The sequence below is a fragment of the Mobula hypostoma genome, chromosome 23 (genome assembly GCF_963921235.1).
Source record: "Mobula hypostoma chromosome 23, sMobHyp1.1, whole genome shotgun sequence".
In the NCBI taxonomy this organism is placed as follows: Eukaryota; Metazoa; Chordata; class Chondrichthyes; order Myliobatiformes; family Myliobatidae; genus Mobula; species Mobula hypostoma.
The window spans coordinates 36,962,909-36,977,896 of record NC_086119.1 but is presented as its reverse complement, the minus strand read 5'-3'; the positions used below and the strand labels follow the sequence as shown (position 1 = coordinate 36,977,896).

At 42.3% G+C, this 14,988-nt stretch overlaps 1 protein-coding gene across 1 annotated transcript in view; it reads right to left on the bottom strand.

Moving 5' to 3' along the window:
• Positions 1 to 4,163: 4,163 nt before the first annotated feature.
• LOC134336681 (thyroid peroxidase-like) overlaps positions 4,164 to 14,988 on the bottom strand; it is a 47,237-nt gene continuing 36,412 nt past the window's right edge. Inside the window, exons 3-4 of the mRNA XM_063031038.1 lie at positions 14,077 to 14,314; positions 4,164 to 9,396 (exon numbers count right to left, since the gene is read on the bottom strand). Coding sequence (XP_062887108.1) covers positions 9,381 to 9,396; positions 14,077 to 14,314 — 254 coding nt within the window. The 3' untranslated portion in view covers positions 4,164 to 9,380. The remainder of the gene's footprint in view (positions 9,397 to 14,076; positions 14,315 to 14,988) is intronic.

Genomic DNA, 14,988 nt, shown 5'->3' with positions numbered 1-14,988 from the left:
TATGACAATGAGATTCAGTGCTGACTATCTTTGCCTTTAGATGCTGCAAAATAAAGTTAACTGTATAGTGCTGAATTATGTATGACCTGAGTGAAATGTTATTTCTAGCAGAGATTACTTTTTGCTCCTTCTGATAGATAAAGCAGCTTACTCCCTCATATCCCTTTCGATAGTTCACAAAATTTAAGATGCCACACCTGAGAATTTCCTGAGAAGACCTGAAAGGGAATTTGACATCTTGTAAATAGCAAAGGCTATGATGAAATTCTGTTCGCCTCAGTGGAAATGTTGACATGATATTTAAGATAAAAAACTTCCTCAATGGAAGTCAAAACCATTGCTTATGTTTCTAAGGAAGTGTGCTATATAGATTGTGAAAGATACTTTTATTATCTTGGATTTAATGCTGAAATCTTTTCAAATTTAGTACCAATTTTTGGAAGATACCTGGGTGTGTCACTGCATGAATGGAATTTTAATTTTATTTAATACTAACATACAAGTTCCACAAAAGCAGATCATCCCACAATTGCAGCAACACACATAAAAGTTGCGGGTGAATGCAGCAAGCCAGGCAGCATCTCTAGGAAGAGGTACAGTTGACGTTTCGGGCTGAGACCCTTCGTCAGGACTAACTGAAGGAAGAGTGAGTAAGAGATTTGAAAGTGGGAGGGGGAGGGCGAGATCCGAAATGATAGGAAAAGACAGGAGGGGGAGGGGTGGGGCCAAGAGCTGGACAGGTGATTGGCAAAAGGGATATGAGAGGATCATGGGACAGGAGGCCTTGGGAGAAAGAAAAGAGGGAGGGGGGGAAAAGCCCAGAGGATGGGAAAGGGGTATAGAGAGATGGATAGAGGAAGAAAAAGGAGAGAGAGAAAAATAATGTGTGTATATACAAACCCCATTTCCAAAAAAGTTGGGATATTTTCCAAAATGCAATAAAAACAAAAATCTGCGATATGTTAATTCACGTGAAGCTTTATTTAACTGACAGAAGTACAAAGAAAAGATTTTAAATAGTTTTACTGACCAATTTAATTGTATTTTGTAAATATACACAAATTTAGAATTTGATTAAAATGTGCACATTCCACGTGCCATTACCATTCTGATATGTCTATCCATGGCCTCCTCTACTGTCAACATGAAGCCACACTCAGGTTGGAGGAACAACACCCTATATTCTGTCTGGGTAGCCTCCAACCAGATGGCATGAACATTGACTTCTCAAGCTTCCGCTAATATCCCAGCTCCCCCTCGTACTCCATCCGGTATTTATTTATTTATACACACACATTCTTTCTCTCTTTCTCCTTTTTCTCCCTCTGTCCCCTCTCACTATACCCCTTGCCCATCCTCTGGGCTTTCCCCCTCCCCCTTTTCTTTCTCCCTAGGCCTCCTGTCCCATGATCCTCTCATATGCCTTGTGTCAATCACCTGTCCAGCTCTTGGCTCCATCCCTCCCCCTCCTGTCTTCTCCTATCATTTTGGATCTCCCCCTCCCCCTCCCACTTTCAAATCTCTTACTAGCTCTTCTTTCAGTTAGTCCTGGTGAAGGGTCTCAGCCCGAAACGTCGACTTTACCTCTTCCTAGAGACGCTGCCTGGCCTGCTGCGTTCACCAGCAACTTTCATGTGTGTTGCTTGAAATTCCAGCATCTGCAGATTCCCTCATTAAAAAAAAAGCATGCTCAACACAACCAACAATTGTGTTTCTTGCTTCTCCGTGGATTGTCACCTTGTCGTGGTGGAGAAGCTTGTGTGGTCCTGTGATCCCGAGAGCGATGCCGTCTGCAGCTATGCTCCTGGTTGGGTCACCCATGGCAGTAAGGTCGAGGGTGAGGTCCCTGACAAAGAACGATCCAATCAAGACTTCAACGGTGGAACAGGCGGACAAAGTTACTTTGAACACAATGGCTGTGAAGGAGGATGAAGGCTGCAACATATCTATCAGCTCCAATTGTCGTGGTTCCCATGCCATTGGAATCAGTTGGTTGATTTGCGAAGCATCGTGTGCTTCTTGGAGTGCAACAGCATGCATCTGGAAGCATGCTCAACACAACCAACAATTATAATTCATTGCAGAATAACGCCACCCCCAAACAAATGGCCCTCTATCATCAGCAAATTAATGAAAGGTATCTACAATATCGCAGTAATACATAGCTTGCTCACTGATGCCCACTTTAGGTTTCACTAGACTACTGAGATCCAGACATCATCTCAGTCTTGATCCCAACATGGACTAAAGAAGTGAATTCCAAAGGTGAGGTGAGGGTGATTGCCCTTTTGAGTTAAAATCTGACATTCTCTGGTGCAAAAGTACCCTGCTGCAATTCAGCTTAATGAGCAACAAAAGAAAACTCTCTACTGTTTGGAGTCATACCTCATACAAAATAGTATATTTGATGAAGGGTGGTCATACCAGCTCCGGAACACATTGTACAACAGTGAATTTAGGCCCAGCCATCTTCAGTTGCTTCATCTTAAGGTCAGCAACAGGAAACGCTGATGATTACACAATGTTTGACGAGCCCAGAGTTTGGGATCCCATCACTGGCTAGGTCAGGGGTCGAGACTGAAGATTGAAGCCTGAAAGTTGATTGGAAGTCTGGAAGTCAAATTCTGATGGCCAAAACCTGGAGACCGGAGGCCCGGAGGCCTGTCTTGGAGTTGGAGAACTGTGGGTGTGTGGGGGGGCGGGGGGTGGGAGGGAGAAAGGGGGCTTGTGTTGTTGTTTTTGTTTTGTTGCTTGTTGTGTTCTGTGTCGTTTCTTTACTTTATACTTTATACCTTATTGCCGCCAAACAATTGATACTAGAACGTACAATCATCACAGCGATATTTGATTCTGCGCTTCCCGCTCCCTAGATTACACATATTAGATATTAAAACTATTAAAAATAGTAAAAATTAGTAAATATTAAAAATTTAAATTATAAATCATAAATAGAAAGTAGAAAAATGGGAAGTAAGGTAGTGCAAAAAAACCGAGAGGCAGGTCCGGATATTTGGCGGGTATAGCCCAGATCCAGGTCAGGATCCGTTCAGCAGTCTTATCACAGTTGGAAAGAAGCTGTTCCCAAATCTGACCATATGAGTCTTCAAGCTCCTGAACCTTCTCCTGGAGGGAAGAAGGTCGAAAAGTGTGTTGGCTGGGTGGGTCGTGTCCTTGATTATCCTGGCAGCACTGCTCCGACAGCGTGTGGTGTAAAGTGAGTCCAAGGACGGAAGATTGGTTTGTGTGATGTGTTGCGCCGTGCTCACGATCTTCTGCAGCTTCTTTCGGTCTTGCACAGGACAACTTCCATACCAGGCTGTGATGCACCCTAGAAAAATGCTTTCTATGGTGCATCTATAAAAAATTAGTGAGCGTTTTAGGGGACAGGCCAAATTTCTTTAGTTTTCTCAGGAAGTAAAGGCGCTGGTGGGCCTTCTTGGCAGTGAACTCTGTTTGGTTGGATCAAGTCAGGTCATTTATGATATTGACCCCGAGGAACTTAAAGCTTTTGACCTATTCCACTTGCGCACCACCGATGTAAATTGGGTCATGCGGTCCGCTACTCCTTCTGAAGTCAACAACCAATTCCTTCGTCTTGCTGACGTTGAGGGATAGGTTATTGTCTTCACACCATGGCACCAGGTTCTTAATTTCCTCTCAGTACTCAAACTCATCATTACCCAAGATACGGCCTATAATTGTTGTGTCATCAGCAAACTTATATATTGAGTTTGATGGAAACTTGGCTACACAATCATGGGTGTACAGTGAGCACAGCAGGGGGCTGAGTACACAGCCTTGTGGGGCACCGGTGCTCAGAGTGATTGTAGAGGAGAGCTTGTCCCCTATTTTTACAGCCTGGGTCCTGTCTGTGAGGAAGTTGAAGATCCAGCTGCAGATCTGAGTGCATGTCAAGCATGTTCTATCAAGCACTGTGCACATGTTATGTTGGTGTCAGAATATGCGCTCCAGCATATCCTTCAGTGTGTTAGTTGTTTGCAAACAATGCATTTCACTGTATATTTTGGTGTACATGTTATAATTAAATCTGAATCAATTCTATTTATAATTTTTATCAAGTGAAGCAATCCATGCTTGCATGCAACAAGACCAAACCAACATTTAGGCAGAGGTTGATTCTGGCAAGTAATATGTATGCTCAACAAAAATGCTAGGCAATGCCATCTCCAATAAGAGAGGGTCCAACAACCAAATGCTGCCATTGAGATTAGTTACTGTTTTAAAATAATAGAGTCGTAGAACTCTGTATCGCAGATACAGGCCCTACGGCCCATCTAATTCATGCCAAACTATTAATTGGTCTTGTCCCATTGATCTGCATCTGGGCCATAACCCTCCCATCCATGTATCTATCTAAATTTCTCCTAAATGTTGAAACTGAACACACATCCACCACTTCTGCTGGCAATTTGTTCCATACTCTCACCACCCTCAGAATGAAGTTCCACCTCATGTTCCCTTTAACTATTTCACCTTTCATCCTTAACCCATGACCATTCCTCAGAGGAAAGGGCCTGCTTGCATTTTCCCTATCTATACCCCTCATAAATTTGTATACATCTATCAAATCTCCCCTCGTTCTCCTATGCTCTAGAGAATAAAGTCGTATCCTTCTCAACCTTTCTCTATAACTCATGTCCTGACAACATCTTTGTAAATTTTCTCTGCACTATTTCAATCTTATTGATATCTTTCCTGTAGGTTGTTGAACAGAATTACACACAATCCTCCACATTAGGCCTCAACAATGTCTTATACAACTTCAACATAACATTCCAACTTTTGTACTCAGTACTTTAATTTATGAAGGCCAATGTGTCAAAAGTTTGCTTTATGACCTAATCTATCTGTGACATCACTTACAAGGAATTACGGATCTGTATTCACAGATTCCTCTGTTCTACCACTCACATCAGTGCCCTAGCACTCTCCATGCAAATCCTACCCTGGTTTGTCCTCCCAAAATTTAACACCTCACAATTGTCTGCATTTAATTCTATCTGCCATTTTTCAGCCCATTTTACCAGCTGGTCTGGATCCCACTACAAGCTTTGATAGTCTTCTTCCCTGTCCAGTGCTCTCCCAATCTTGGTGTTAACTGCAAATGTGCTGACCCAGTTTACCACATTATCATCCAGATTGATGATATGGATGATAAACAACAATGACCCAGCACAAACCCCTGCGGCGCACCACTAGTCGCAGGCCTTCAGTCAGAAAGGCAACCATCTACTATCATTCTCTGGCTTCTCCCACAAAGCCAGAGTCTAATCCATTTACAACTTCATCCTGAATGCCAAGCAACCGAACCTTCTTGACCAACTCCCATGCAGGACCCTGCCAAAGGCCTTGCTAAAATCCATGCAGACAACATCCACTGCCTTATATTCATCAAAGTTCCTGGTAATATCCCTGAGAAACTCTGTATAATTGGTTAGACATGACCTACATGCCCAATGTAATGTTAACTATCCCTAATCAGTCCCCATCTATCCAAATATTCATATATCTGATCCCTCAGATTACCTTACAATAACTGACCCATTACTGATGTCAGGCTCATTGGCCTATGACTTCCCAGTTTATTCTTAGAGCCTTTCTTAAACAATGAAAGATCATTAAGCTATCCTCCAAACCTCCGATACATCACCCATTGCTAAGGATATTTTATATATCTCTGGTTTCTACACTAACTATCAGCAAGGTTCAGGGAAACACCTTGTCAGGCCCTGGGAATTTATCCACCCTAATTTGCCTCATGATAGCAAACAACTTCTGTTCTGTAATCTGTATATGGTCCATGACGTCACTGCTGTTTTGTCTCACATCCATAGACTCCTGCCTCACTTCTATAGACTCTGTCTCTGTCTCCTAAGTAAACATAAACTCCATTTAAGATCTCCGTCATCTCTTTTGGTTCCATACATAGATGAACACTCTGATCTTGCAGGGAACCAATTTTGTCTCTTGCCATTCTTTTTGCTCTTAGATATACCTGTAGAAACCCTCAGGATTCTTCATCACCTTATCTGCTACAGAAATCTCATGCCTTCTTTTAGCTCTCTGATTTCTTTGTGTTCTCTTGCATTTCTTATAGTCTTCAAATGCCTCATTTGTGCCTATACCTGCTACACACTTCCTTCTTCTTCTTAACCTGGGCCTCAATATCGCTGAAAACCAAGGTTCAGTAAACCTGTTATGTACAAACTCTGTAGTCTCAATATTTCACTTTTGAAGGCCTCTCACTTACCAAGCACACCTTTCCCAGAAAATAGAAAGGAAGGAAAGGTATGTCGCATCGGGAGTTTCTTCAGTCAGCAGACGATTTCCCTCCATGCTTCTCTGACGTAATGGGGAACCACGTACGAGCCAAGTTACAACAATGGTTTGCCATTGCCTTCTGCCGGGTGAGTTTCCAAAGAGATCACCAGCTCATAATCCAGCACGGTTGGAAAGCGTGCAGGGGAGCCGGCTGGATTCGAACTCGGGACCTTTCATCCCGACGTCCGGCACTGATGCCACTACACCACCAGCTGGGTCCCTAGAAAATAACCTGTCCCAATCCTGCCAGATCCTTTCTGATGCCACCAAAATTGGTCTTTCTCCAATGTAGAATCACAACCCGAGGACCAGACATAGCCTCTTTAATAATTACCTTGTAGCTAATGACATTATGATCACTAGATCCGAAGTGTTCCCTACCCTGTCCCATTCCTAATAGGAAATCTAGTATCACACTCTCCTTAGTTGGAACATCTATATTTTGACTAAGGAAACTTCTCTGATCACATTTGGCAAACTCTATCCCATCAAGAGCTTTTACAGTATGAGATTCTCTGTCAATGTGCGGAAAGTTAAAATCAGCTACCGTCACAACCTTAGGTTTCTTGCAACTGTCTGCGATCTCTCTATAAATGTGCTCCTCTAAATCCCGTGACTATTAGGTGGTCTATAATATTAGGCGAGCACTAATATGGTCATCCATTTCATATTCCTCAGTTCCACCCATATAGCCTCAACAGACAAGCTCTCCAAACTATTCTGTCTGAGCACTGTTATGTTATTTCCCTGGATAATAATGCCACCATTCCCCTTTAATCCCCCTCACTCTATCACATCTAAAACAACAGAACCACAGTGCACTGAGCTGTCAGTCCTGTCTCTCCTGCAACTAAGTCCCACTAATGCTACAATATCATAACCCCATGTGCTGATCTGTGCTCTATGCTCATCTGCTTTTCCTACAATACTTCTTGCATTGAAACATACACAACTCAGACCATTAGTCCCACCGCACTCAACCTTTTGATTCCTGGCTTTTTATGTGAGCTTAAGAACATGTTTCTCCACAACTATCCACCACTTGTTCTGATGCTCTGGTTCCCATTCCCTGTAACGTGAGTTCGACTCCCTCCCCCACCCGGTGCAGTACAAGCAAACCTTCCCACAAGGATATTAGTCCTGGCCCCCACTCCAGTTTAGGTCCAAACCATCTCATCTATACAAGTTCCTGGAAGGAAGCCCAATGATCCAAAAATCTGAAACCTTCCCTCTTGCCTCATCCCGTTAGCCACATGTAAAAACTGAATGAGTTTCCTATTTCTGGCTTCAGCAGCACATGACATGGGTAGTAATCCAGAGATCACAACACTGGAGGTCCTGTTGCTTAGTATAGAACTTAACTCCCTGAATTCACTTTGCAGGACATTGTCACCCTTTCTACCCATGTCATCGGTACCAACATGGACTACAACCTCTGAGTCACCTGAGATGTCCCTGACCCTGGCACTTGTGAGCTGTAGTGATAGGGGATTCAATGATACGATGATCACTATATCTTGCCTCTTCCCCCTTCTGAGTCACAGAGCCAGACTCACTACTAGAGAACTGACCGCTGTGGCTTTCCACTGTTAGGTCATCCCCTCCAGCAGTATCCAAGGCGATATACCTGCTGTTGAGGGGAATGACCACAGGGTACCCTGCACTGGCTGCTTATCCCCTTTCCTCTTCCTGATGGTTGTCCAGTTACTTGTGTCCTTCACCTTAGGTTTAACTACTTTCCTGTATTGTCTGTTAATCAGTCCTTCAGCCTGTTGAATGATCCAGAGGTCATTTAGCTCCAGCTCCAACTCCTTAACATGCAGCAGGATGCATTTCTTCCAGGTATAGTCGTCAGGGACAATGGAGATGTCTCTGCCTTCTCACATCCCACAAGAGCAGCATTCCACTATCCTGGAAGGCATTCCCAATGCTCTAACTGTACAATAAGAAAGAAAAGAAAATCATCCGAAATCTGCCTCCAGCGTCCACCTTTCCTTGCCAACGACTCAACTCCCAACTCTAACACTGGTCCACTCACACAATGGCAACTCCCACAATGGCCACTGCACTTAAAATTAACTTCTTTTTTTATTGGCCCTAGCCTAGTGCCTAATTACCTTGCAATCTGTGGCACCCGAGTGGCCTTACTGCTGCCACTCACTTCTTTTAAAGTCTCTTCATTGCCCCTTTCATCAATATCTGGGAGATCACTAATAACCAAAAGTTCAACTGCACAAGCCTTACAAATACCCTGACTACAGAAACCAGGTATTCTGTTGAAAGACAGGATCAGGATTTCTTGATCTAGCTAAGGGAAATGACAACGTATTTAACCAATTCTGCAGGGTCATTTTTCCGGGTGCAAATGTGAGTTCTATTTAGCCTTGAAAGGTATCTGTTAGGCAGAGGATGTGACTGGAGTGCTGTCCACAGAAAATCTGATTAATAATAGTCAGGCTGTCCTTTACTGAACTGCTGGTATTAATTGATATGACAATATTTATTTTCTCTGTTTTAACCATTGTGCAATTACAGAATTGTATAAATTCTCCTGTCATGCCTTACTCTTATCCTTAATCTATCTTTGACACCTGACATCCAACTCTGACCCCACCCTTCTCCATTCCTGGTAACCCATTCAGTTAGCACTTAGTCAATTCAAACAATTAACATAATTAGTGAAGATAGTGTCTTTATTGGTTAATTCTACAACAGGATTACAACACATCCCAGAAGCATAATCAGGTATAATTAGTATATTTGACAATAACTGATTTGTCCCATTCTTATCTTGATACTTGTGAGAACATCAATATACCATAGAATTTTACTGTCTGTTAATATAAATCATCATTTCAGTCCGTTTGCATCAGCAATGTTTAAATTGAAGTTGTACTAAACCCTCATAAGAGAGGTCAGATGTTTCCGCAGGATATAGCCTTTCAATCCTGCTCAGACTCAAAGGGAAAGGACACTGGAGGATGTTAATAACAGCTGTTATTCTTATTCAGCAATGTATTCTTTTGAAACATCATCTTTCATTTGCCAAGATGCCTGCAGGATAAAATGATTTAAAACAAGATAGAATAAGATGTAAACGTGCATTTTTTGCAGGAGAGGTGAAGCAGATACTCTATAAACAATGCCCTCGTTTGATCTTTTCCTGAAATCACAAACATATTTCAAACATTCTTGCCGTGAGCAGTGACCAGACGGACCCACAGCATCACATTGTCATCCCTCAGAACCACCACTTAACATTTGATCCAGATTTTGGAGTGGAGACTCACTTTGAGGCTGCTTTACCATAGAATACCTCTTGGCATTTGACCCCTCTATATGTGCTGATGTTCTGCGTGTGCATCAGACCCAGAGCTCTGGTTCCTTCAATTACTTTCTCGTATTCACTCGAATCGCATTGAGGAAGGCTATTCAGCCCATCAAGTCCAAACTGGCTCTCAACCTAAACTGGCAATCATATTGTAACCTCTTCTCTCTCACATATCCATTAACCTGTCCTTTAATCTTCTGAAAATTTACCTACACTAGGGGTAAATTACTGTGGCCAATTATCCAACAAACCTGCTTATCTTTGGGTTGAGGGAGGAAACCAAGAACCTGAGGGAAACCCACATGATCACAAGGAGAACGTGCAAACTCCACACAGACTTTGATGCCAGGGTTTAAGTGGGGCTGCTGGAATTCTGAGGCAGCTGCTGCATTCAGACACATCTTGCCAGACTGAGTACATTTCTGGTTGGGAATTGTGGACAGAAGAATTATAGAGATATGGCATCTCCACAGGCACTGTGAGAAAGATCAAGGAGATCTTGAGGAACAATGTTGAGGGAGCTCAGCGCTGTCCCTCAAGCTCCCCTTCATCATCCTCTGTGTCTGATCAGCAGTCCGAGAAGGCAATGAATACGATGATTTTTGTATGTGGTCTGCACAGTAGCATAGTGGCCAGCAAAATGGTTTACAGCTCCAGTTGTAGGAGAGGGGTTCAATTCCTGCTGCTGTCTGCAAGGAGGTGGTATGGTTTCCACATGACAGCTGGGCTTTCCTCTGGGTGTTCCGGTTTCTTCACACATTTCAAAGATGTACAGGTTAGGGTTAGTGAGTTGTGGGCATGCAATGTTGGCGTTGGAAGTGCGGCGAAATTTGTGAGTTGCCCAGCACAATCCTCACTGACCTGATTTGATGCAAACAACACATTTCATTGTATGCTTTGGTGTACAGGTGACAAATAAAGCTAACCTTTAATCTTTAAGTAGCAGAATTAAAGAATACGGTGGACTGGTGAATAATTAACATACAGAAATAGAAAAGCAATTATTCACTTGTTTTCACCTTGCTTTTTTGTCCAAGGTGAGGACGGTTTAATAATTAAAATAAATTTGGTACGAAATGAATTGCATAAAGCTACTTACTGAGGAAATAAGATGTTTTTCTAACACTAAAGAACTGGAATTACAAAGTCACACTATATGCATGTAAGTTAAAGTCACCATGATTAGCACCTGACTGGTGACTGAGTTGCACTGCTCACCTCTACAGGTAGGTGGTGCAGGTTCCCACAGTCCTTCATTCACACCCGTTATTGTATTATTTCCAAGCAGTGTATATCCAGACTCACAAGTGTACCTGACCGATGACTTACAGATTGAGAAATGGGCATGAGCCACAGATGGGACAGATCTACCAGGAGTAACTGTAAAGGGAAAAATGTAATCACTGGCAGGAGTCAGGATCAAAGATGGGCGTTTAGCTTAATGACAACAAAATCAGGGGGCAAAATTCTATGATGATTTTAGTAGTCTTGAACAATGAAGAAGGGCAAATAAAGCTGACCCAGTCTTCACCCACAAAATTTCTGAAGAAAGAATTTATTAAGAAACAAAACTATAGAATGTTACAACAGAAGTCACAAATGAAGACTATTCAATTCATCGTACCCACAACAGCACTTGAAAACTAGCTATCCAATTAGTCTCATTCTCCAGGTCGGTCTTCAGTGCTGCTGTTTCCTCCCCTTCAGCTAGCTATCTGCTTCCACCATTCTTTCAGGCAGTGCACCCCAAATCACAGCTCATCTCTCAAAATATATCTCTTCTTATGTCTGGTTCTTTGACAATTTTAGATCTCACCTAACACCGAAATGGTGCTTCCTTTGGCAATCTACCACTTCTTTTGTATTTGAGCAACTCCAGATTCTCCAGTCTCTCTGCAAACCTGAAGGCCTTGTATGCACATTTGGGACCACTCTACTAAACCGATTTCATGCCTTCTCTTAGAGTTTCACGTCCTGAAGGAGCAGTGCCCAGAACTGGCTATGATGCCTAAACTGATCATTCAGATTGCCAGCAGGCTAAATAGGATTAAGAACCAATTTAAGGAAGAGTGCTTAGGGAAATGAGTTGTAATGGGATGGATTTTGTGGGAGATGAACCTAACTGACATGCAGCTGATGGGTGGTTTGCTCCACAGATCACCACATCCGAGAAGGAAGGCCTGCTCTGTTTTAAAGTGGGCCATATCATTAGGCCAGTTGTGAGCTCTGCACAATATCCGACTTAACGCATCGTGTTCAGATTGATGCAACATCAGGGTACCCACAGGGCAAACTTGAGAAAATCTGCAGATGTTGGAAATCCAAAGCAACACACACAAAATGCTGGAGGAATCAAACAAGCCAGGCAGCATCTGTGGAAAAGACTAAATAGTTGACATTTTGGGCCACAAATAGTGGGATCTCTCAGTGGCCACTCATTTCAATTCTACTTCCCATTCCAACGTATCAGTCCATGGCCTCCTCTACTACCAGAATGAGGCCACACTCAGGTTGGTGATGCAAAACCTTATATTCCATCTGAGTGGCCTCCAACCTGATGGCATGAATTTCGATTTCTCTAACTTCCATAATTGCCCCCCCTTCACCATTCCTCATTCGTGTTCCCCTCTCTCACCTTATCTCCTTACCCACCCATCACCTTCCTCTGGTGCTCATCCCCCTTCTCTTTCTTCCATGGTCTTCTCCCCTCTCCTATCAGATACCCCCTTCTCCAGCCCTTTATCTCTTTCACCAACCAACTTCCCAGCTCTTTACTTCGCCCCCTCTTCTGGTTTCACCTATCACCTGCCACCTTGTACTTCTTCCATCTTGTATTTCTTTCTCCCCTCCCCCCATCTTCTTACTCTGACTTCTTCCCTTCCTTTCCAGTCCCTGTGAAGGGTCTTGGCCAGAAACATCGACTGTTTACTCTTTTCAGTAGATGCTGTCTGGCCTGCTGGGTTCTTCCAGCATCTTGTATGTGTAATCCACAGAGCAACCTTTTGGGTCAGGGAAAAAGCAGCATCTGCTCTGCAGGAGACAGCATTGAACCTAAGAGGTACCCCAACCTTGTAGCACTATGTGACTATTCTTAAACTTAGTATTTTGGTCAGAGCTTCCTGGTTAAAATGACCTGATCTTACAACATGCTCAGTTGCTTGTCAAGTATGTAAGCAGCTTCATCATATGTCCAATTTATAGACAAATCATCTTTTTAAAGATAACCCTTCGTTGGTCTGTTTGATGCTGTGTAAAGATTATTTAGATCAGTCTATTTACTTCACACTTTATATTAACCTGGATGACGTTTCACCCAACCAGCTCGCACGCTGCCTGTATCTGGTCTCATCGTTCCACACTACAGATTGGTAGAAATGGCACATTCAGACAGGAGAGGAGAACTGAGAACTGAAAAAATGCATAGTTCCTTCCCAGGAATACTGTACCTTCAACATTCTCCTTCAACAGGAATACAGTATTCCCAGGAATACTGTACCTTCAACAGATCTACCTGTGGAATCTGAGTGCAATTTACATATCCTTCTGGATATAACATAAACCTAAATGCGTCTCGGGGAACTTCTTTAATCCTGGTGTTATCACAGATTATTCAGGAGAGTGAAATTTGCTTCAGAGCTTGTTGCTGACTGACAGTAAAAACGCCTTCATGTTCCCACCAGAATTTAAAGAACAAAGAGAGAGTATAACTTCAGTCACTTATAGGATTTTTCCATCGATGGGTTGTTGCGAGCGTTGGATTCTGATATATTATGCAAGGTTCTTCCAGAAATCAGGAAAGAGGCACAAAATTTGTTGCTTCACAATTGTTTTATTAAGCATTGACAGAGCAAAGGAAGATTGAAATGGCAGTGATAGAGATCAGCTAAACAAAGCGAGATAGAAGCAAAAAGAATTAGGGTTGTTCTGTCTCATGGTGCAACTCTCTCATACTACATAGATAAGGAAAATTCCATTCAAATTCATAGATAAGAGTCAACCAATCATCTACAACACTGAGGTTCATTTTCTTGCAGGCATTCAAAGTAAATACAAGAATCAATGAGAAACCTCCCCTAATAGGACAGACAACAACCAATATGCAAAAGACAACTAACTGAGCAAATACAAAATGAGAAAAAATGACGAAACTAGTCAAATGCCAGAGAAATTGTGGGAACCCAGGCAGAACTACACGGTTTAAATAGTTGCTGAGTACATTATTCTCTTCTTACAAATAGCATTAAATTTAATTTGGCTAAGAATTGTCAAAATTAGCTGACACTGCAAAAGAAATATAAGGATTCAATATGAGCATTACCAATGAGACATGGGATTAATTCCCCCTTGGCATGAGTGAGGAAATCATTTAAACTATTTTCATGTGATAAGCATTCAGCTCTTACCTGTCTCCATCTCTCAGATTTTTGAACTGCTGTCCTGCCAGGCAGGCGAGCAATGGGCCCAATCTCCCATCTTTCACGGATGGCTCTGATATTCCCCCCAGCCATGGTTCTATGTTATCTGGAGTTCCATACAACTTGAATAGGTCCTTTGCCAGATGGGAATTTCTGAGTACTACTGTGAAATCTTTCACGCTCTTGGGTTCAGAGAGACCACAGAACTTCCTCCAGGCGTTATAACCTGTGTTTATTAGAGAGAGAGCAAGCAAGGAATACGTTTTGGTTTTACTCACTAGATTTTTTAATCTTACGACTTCTTCTATGCGAGGGCCCTAAATCAGCCAACATCATGGTTCAAAATGAGTGAGATCTAACAGCAAGGTAGATCATTTGCAGAGAACCTAGGCTTGTCCAATGTCCACACAGAAATCTCCTGTCAGCACTATTGCTAGAAGCAAAAATGTTCTCTTTGTAATTCATGGACTAAAGCTCTCTATCCCCCACCCTCCACCCCATCATGTTATCTGAAAAAGTGGTAAACCAGGGATTAGATCAGACCTTATTTGCACAGCTAACTTGCATTGTAGAATATTCTCACTTACTATGAACAATTAAATTATAAATAACCAGAAGTTAAGTTTTAGTTATAAAGTGGTTGATGAGAGCACATCTGGAGTATTGTGTACATTATTTTCTGTAATTAAGGCAACATCTATCTACATTGGATGCAGTTAGGAGAGGGTTCGCTAGACTAATAACTAGAACAGATGGATTATGATAAAAGATTGAAAGGGCTACACTTGCATCTGCTGGAGTTTAGAACAATGAAAGATGACTTAATTGAACTATATAAGATTTTGCTTGGTCCTGACATGGTGGAAGTGGAGAGACCATTTTAATATGTATTAAGCTGTT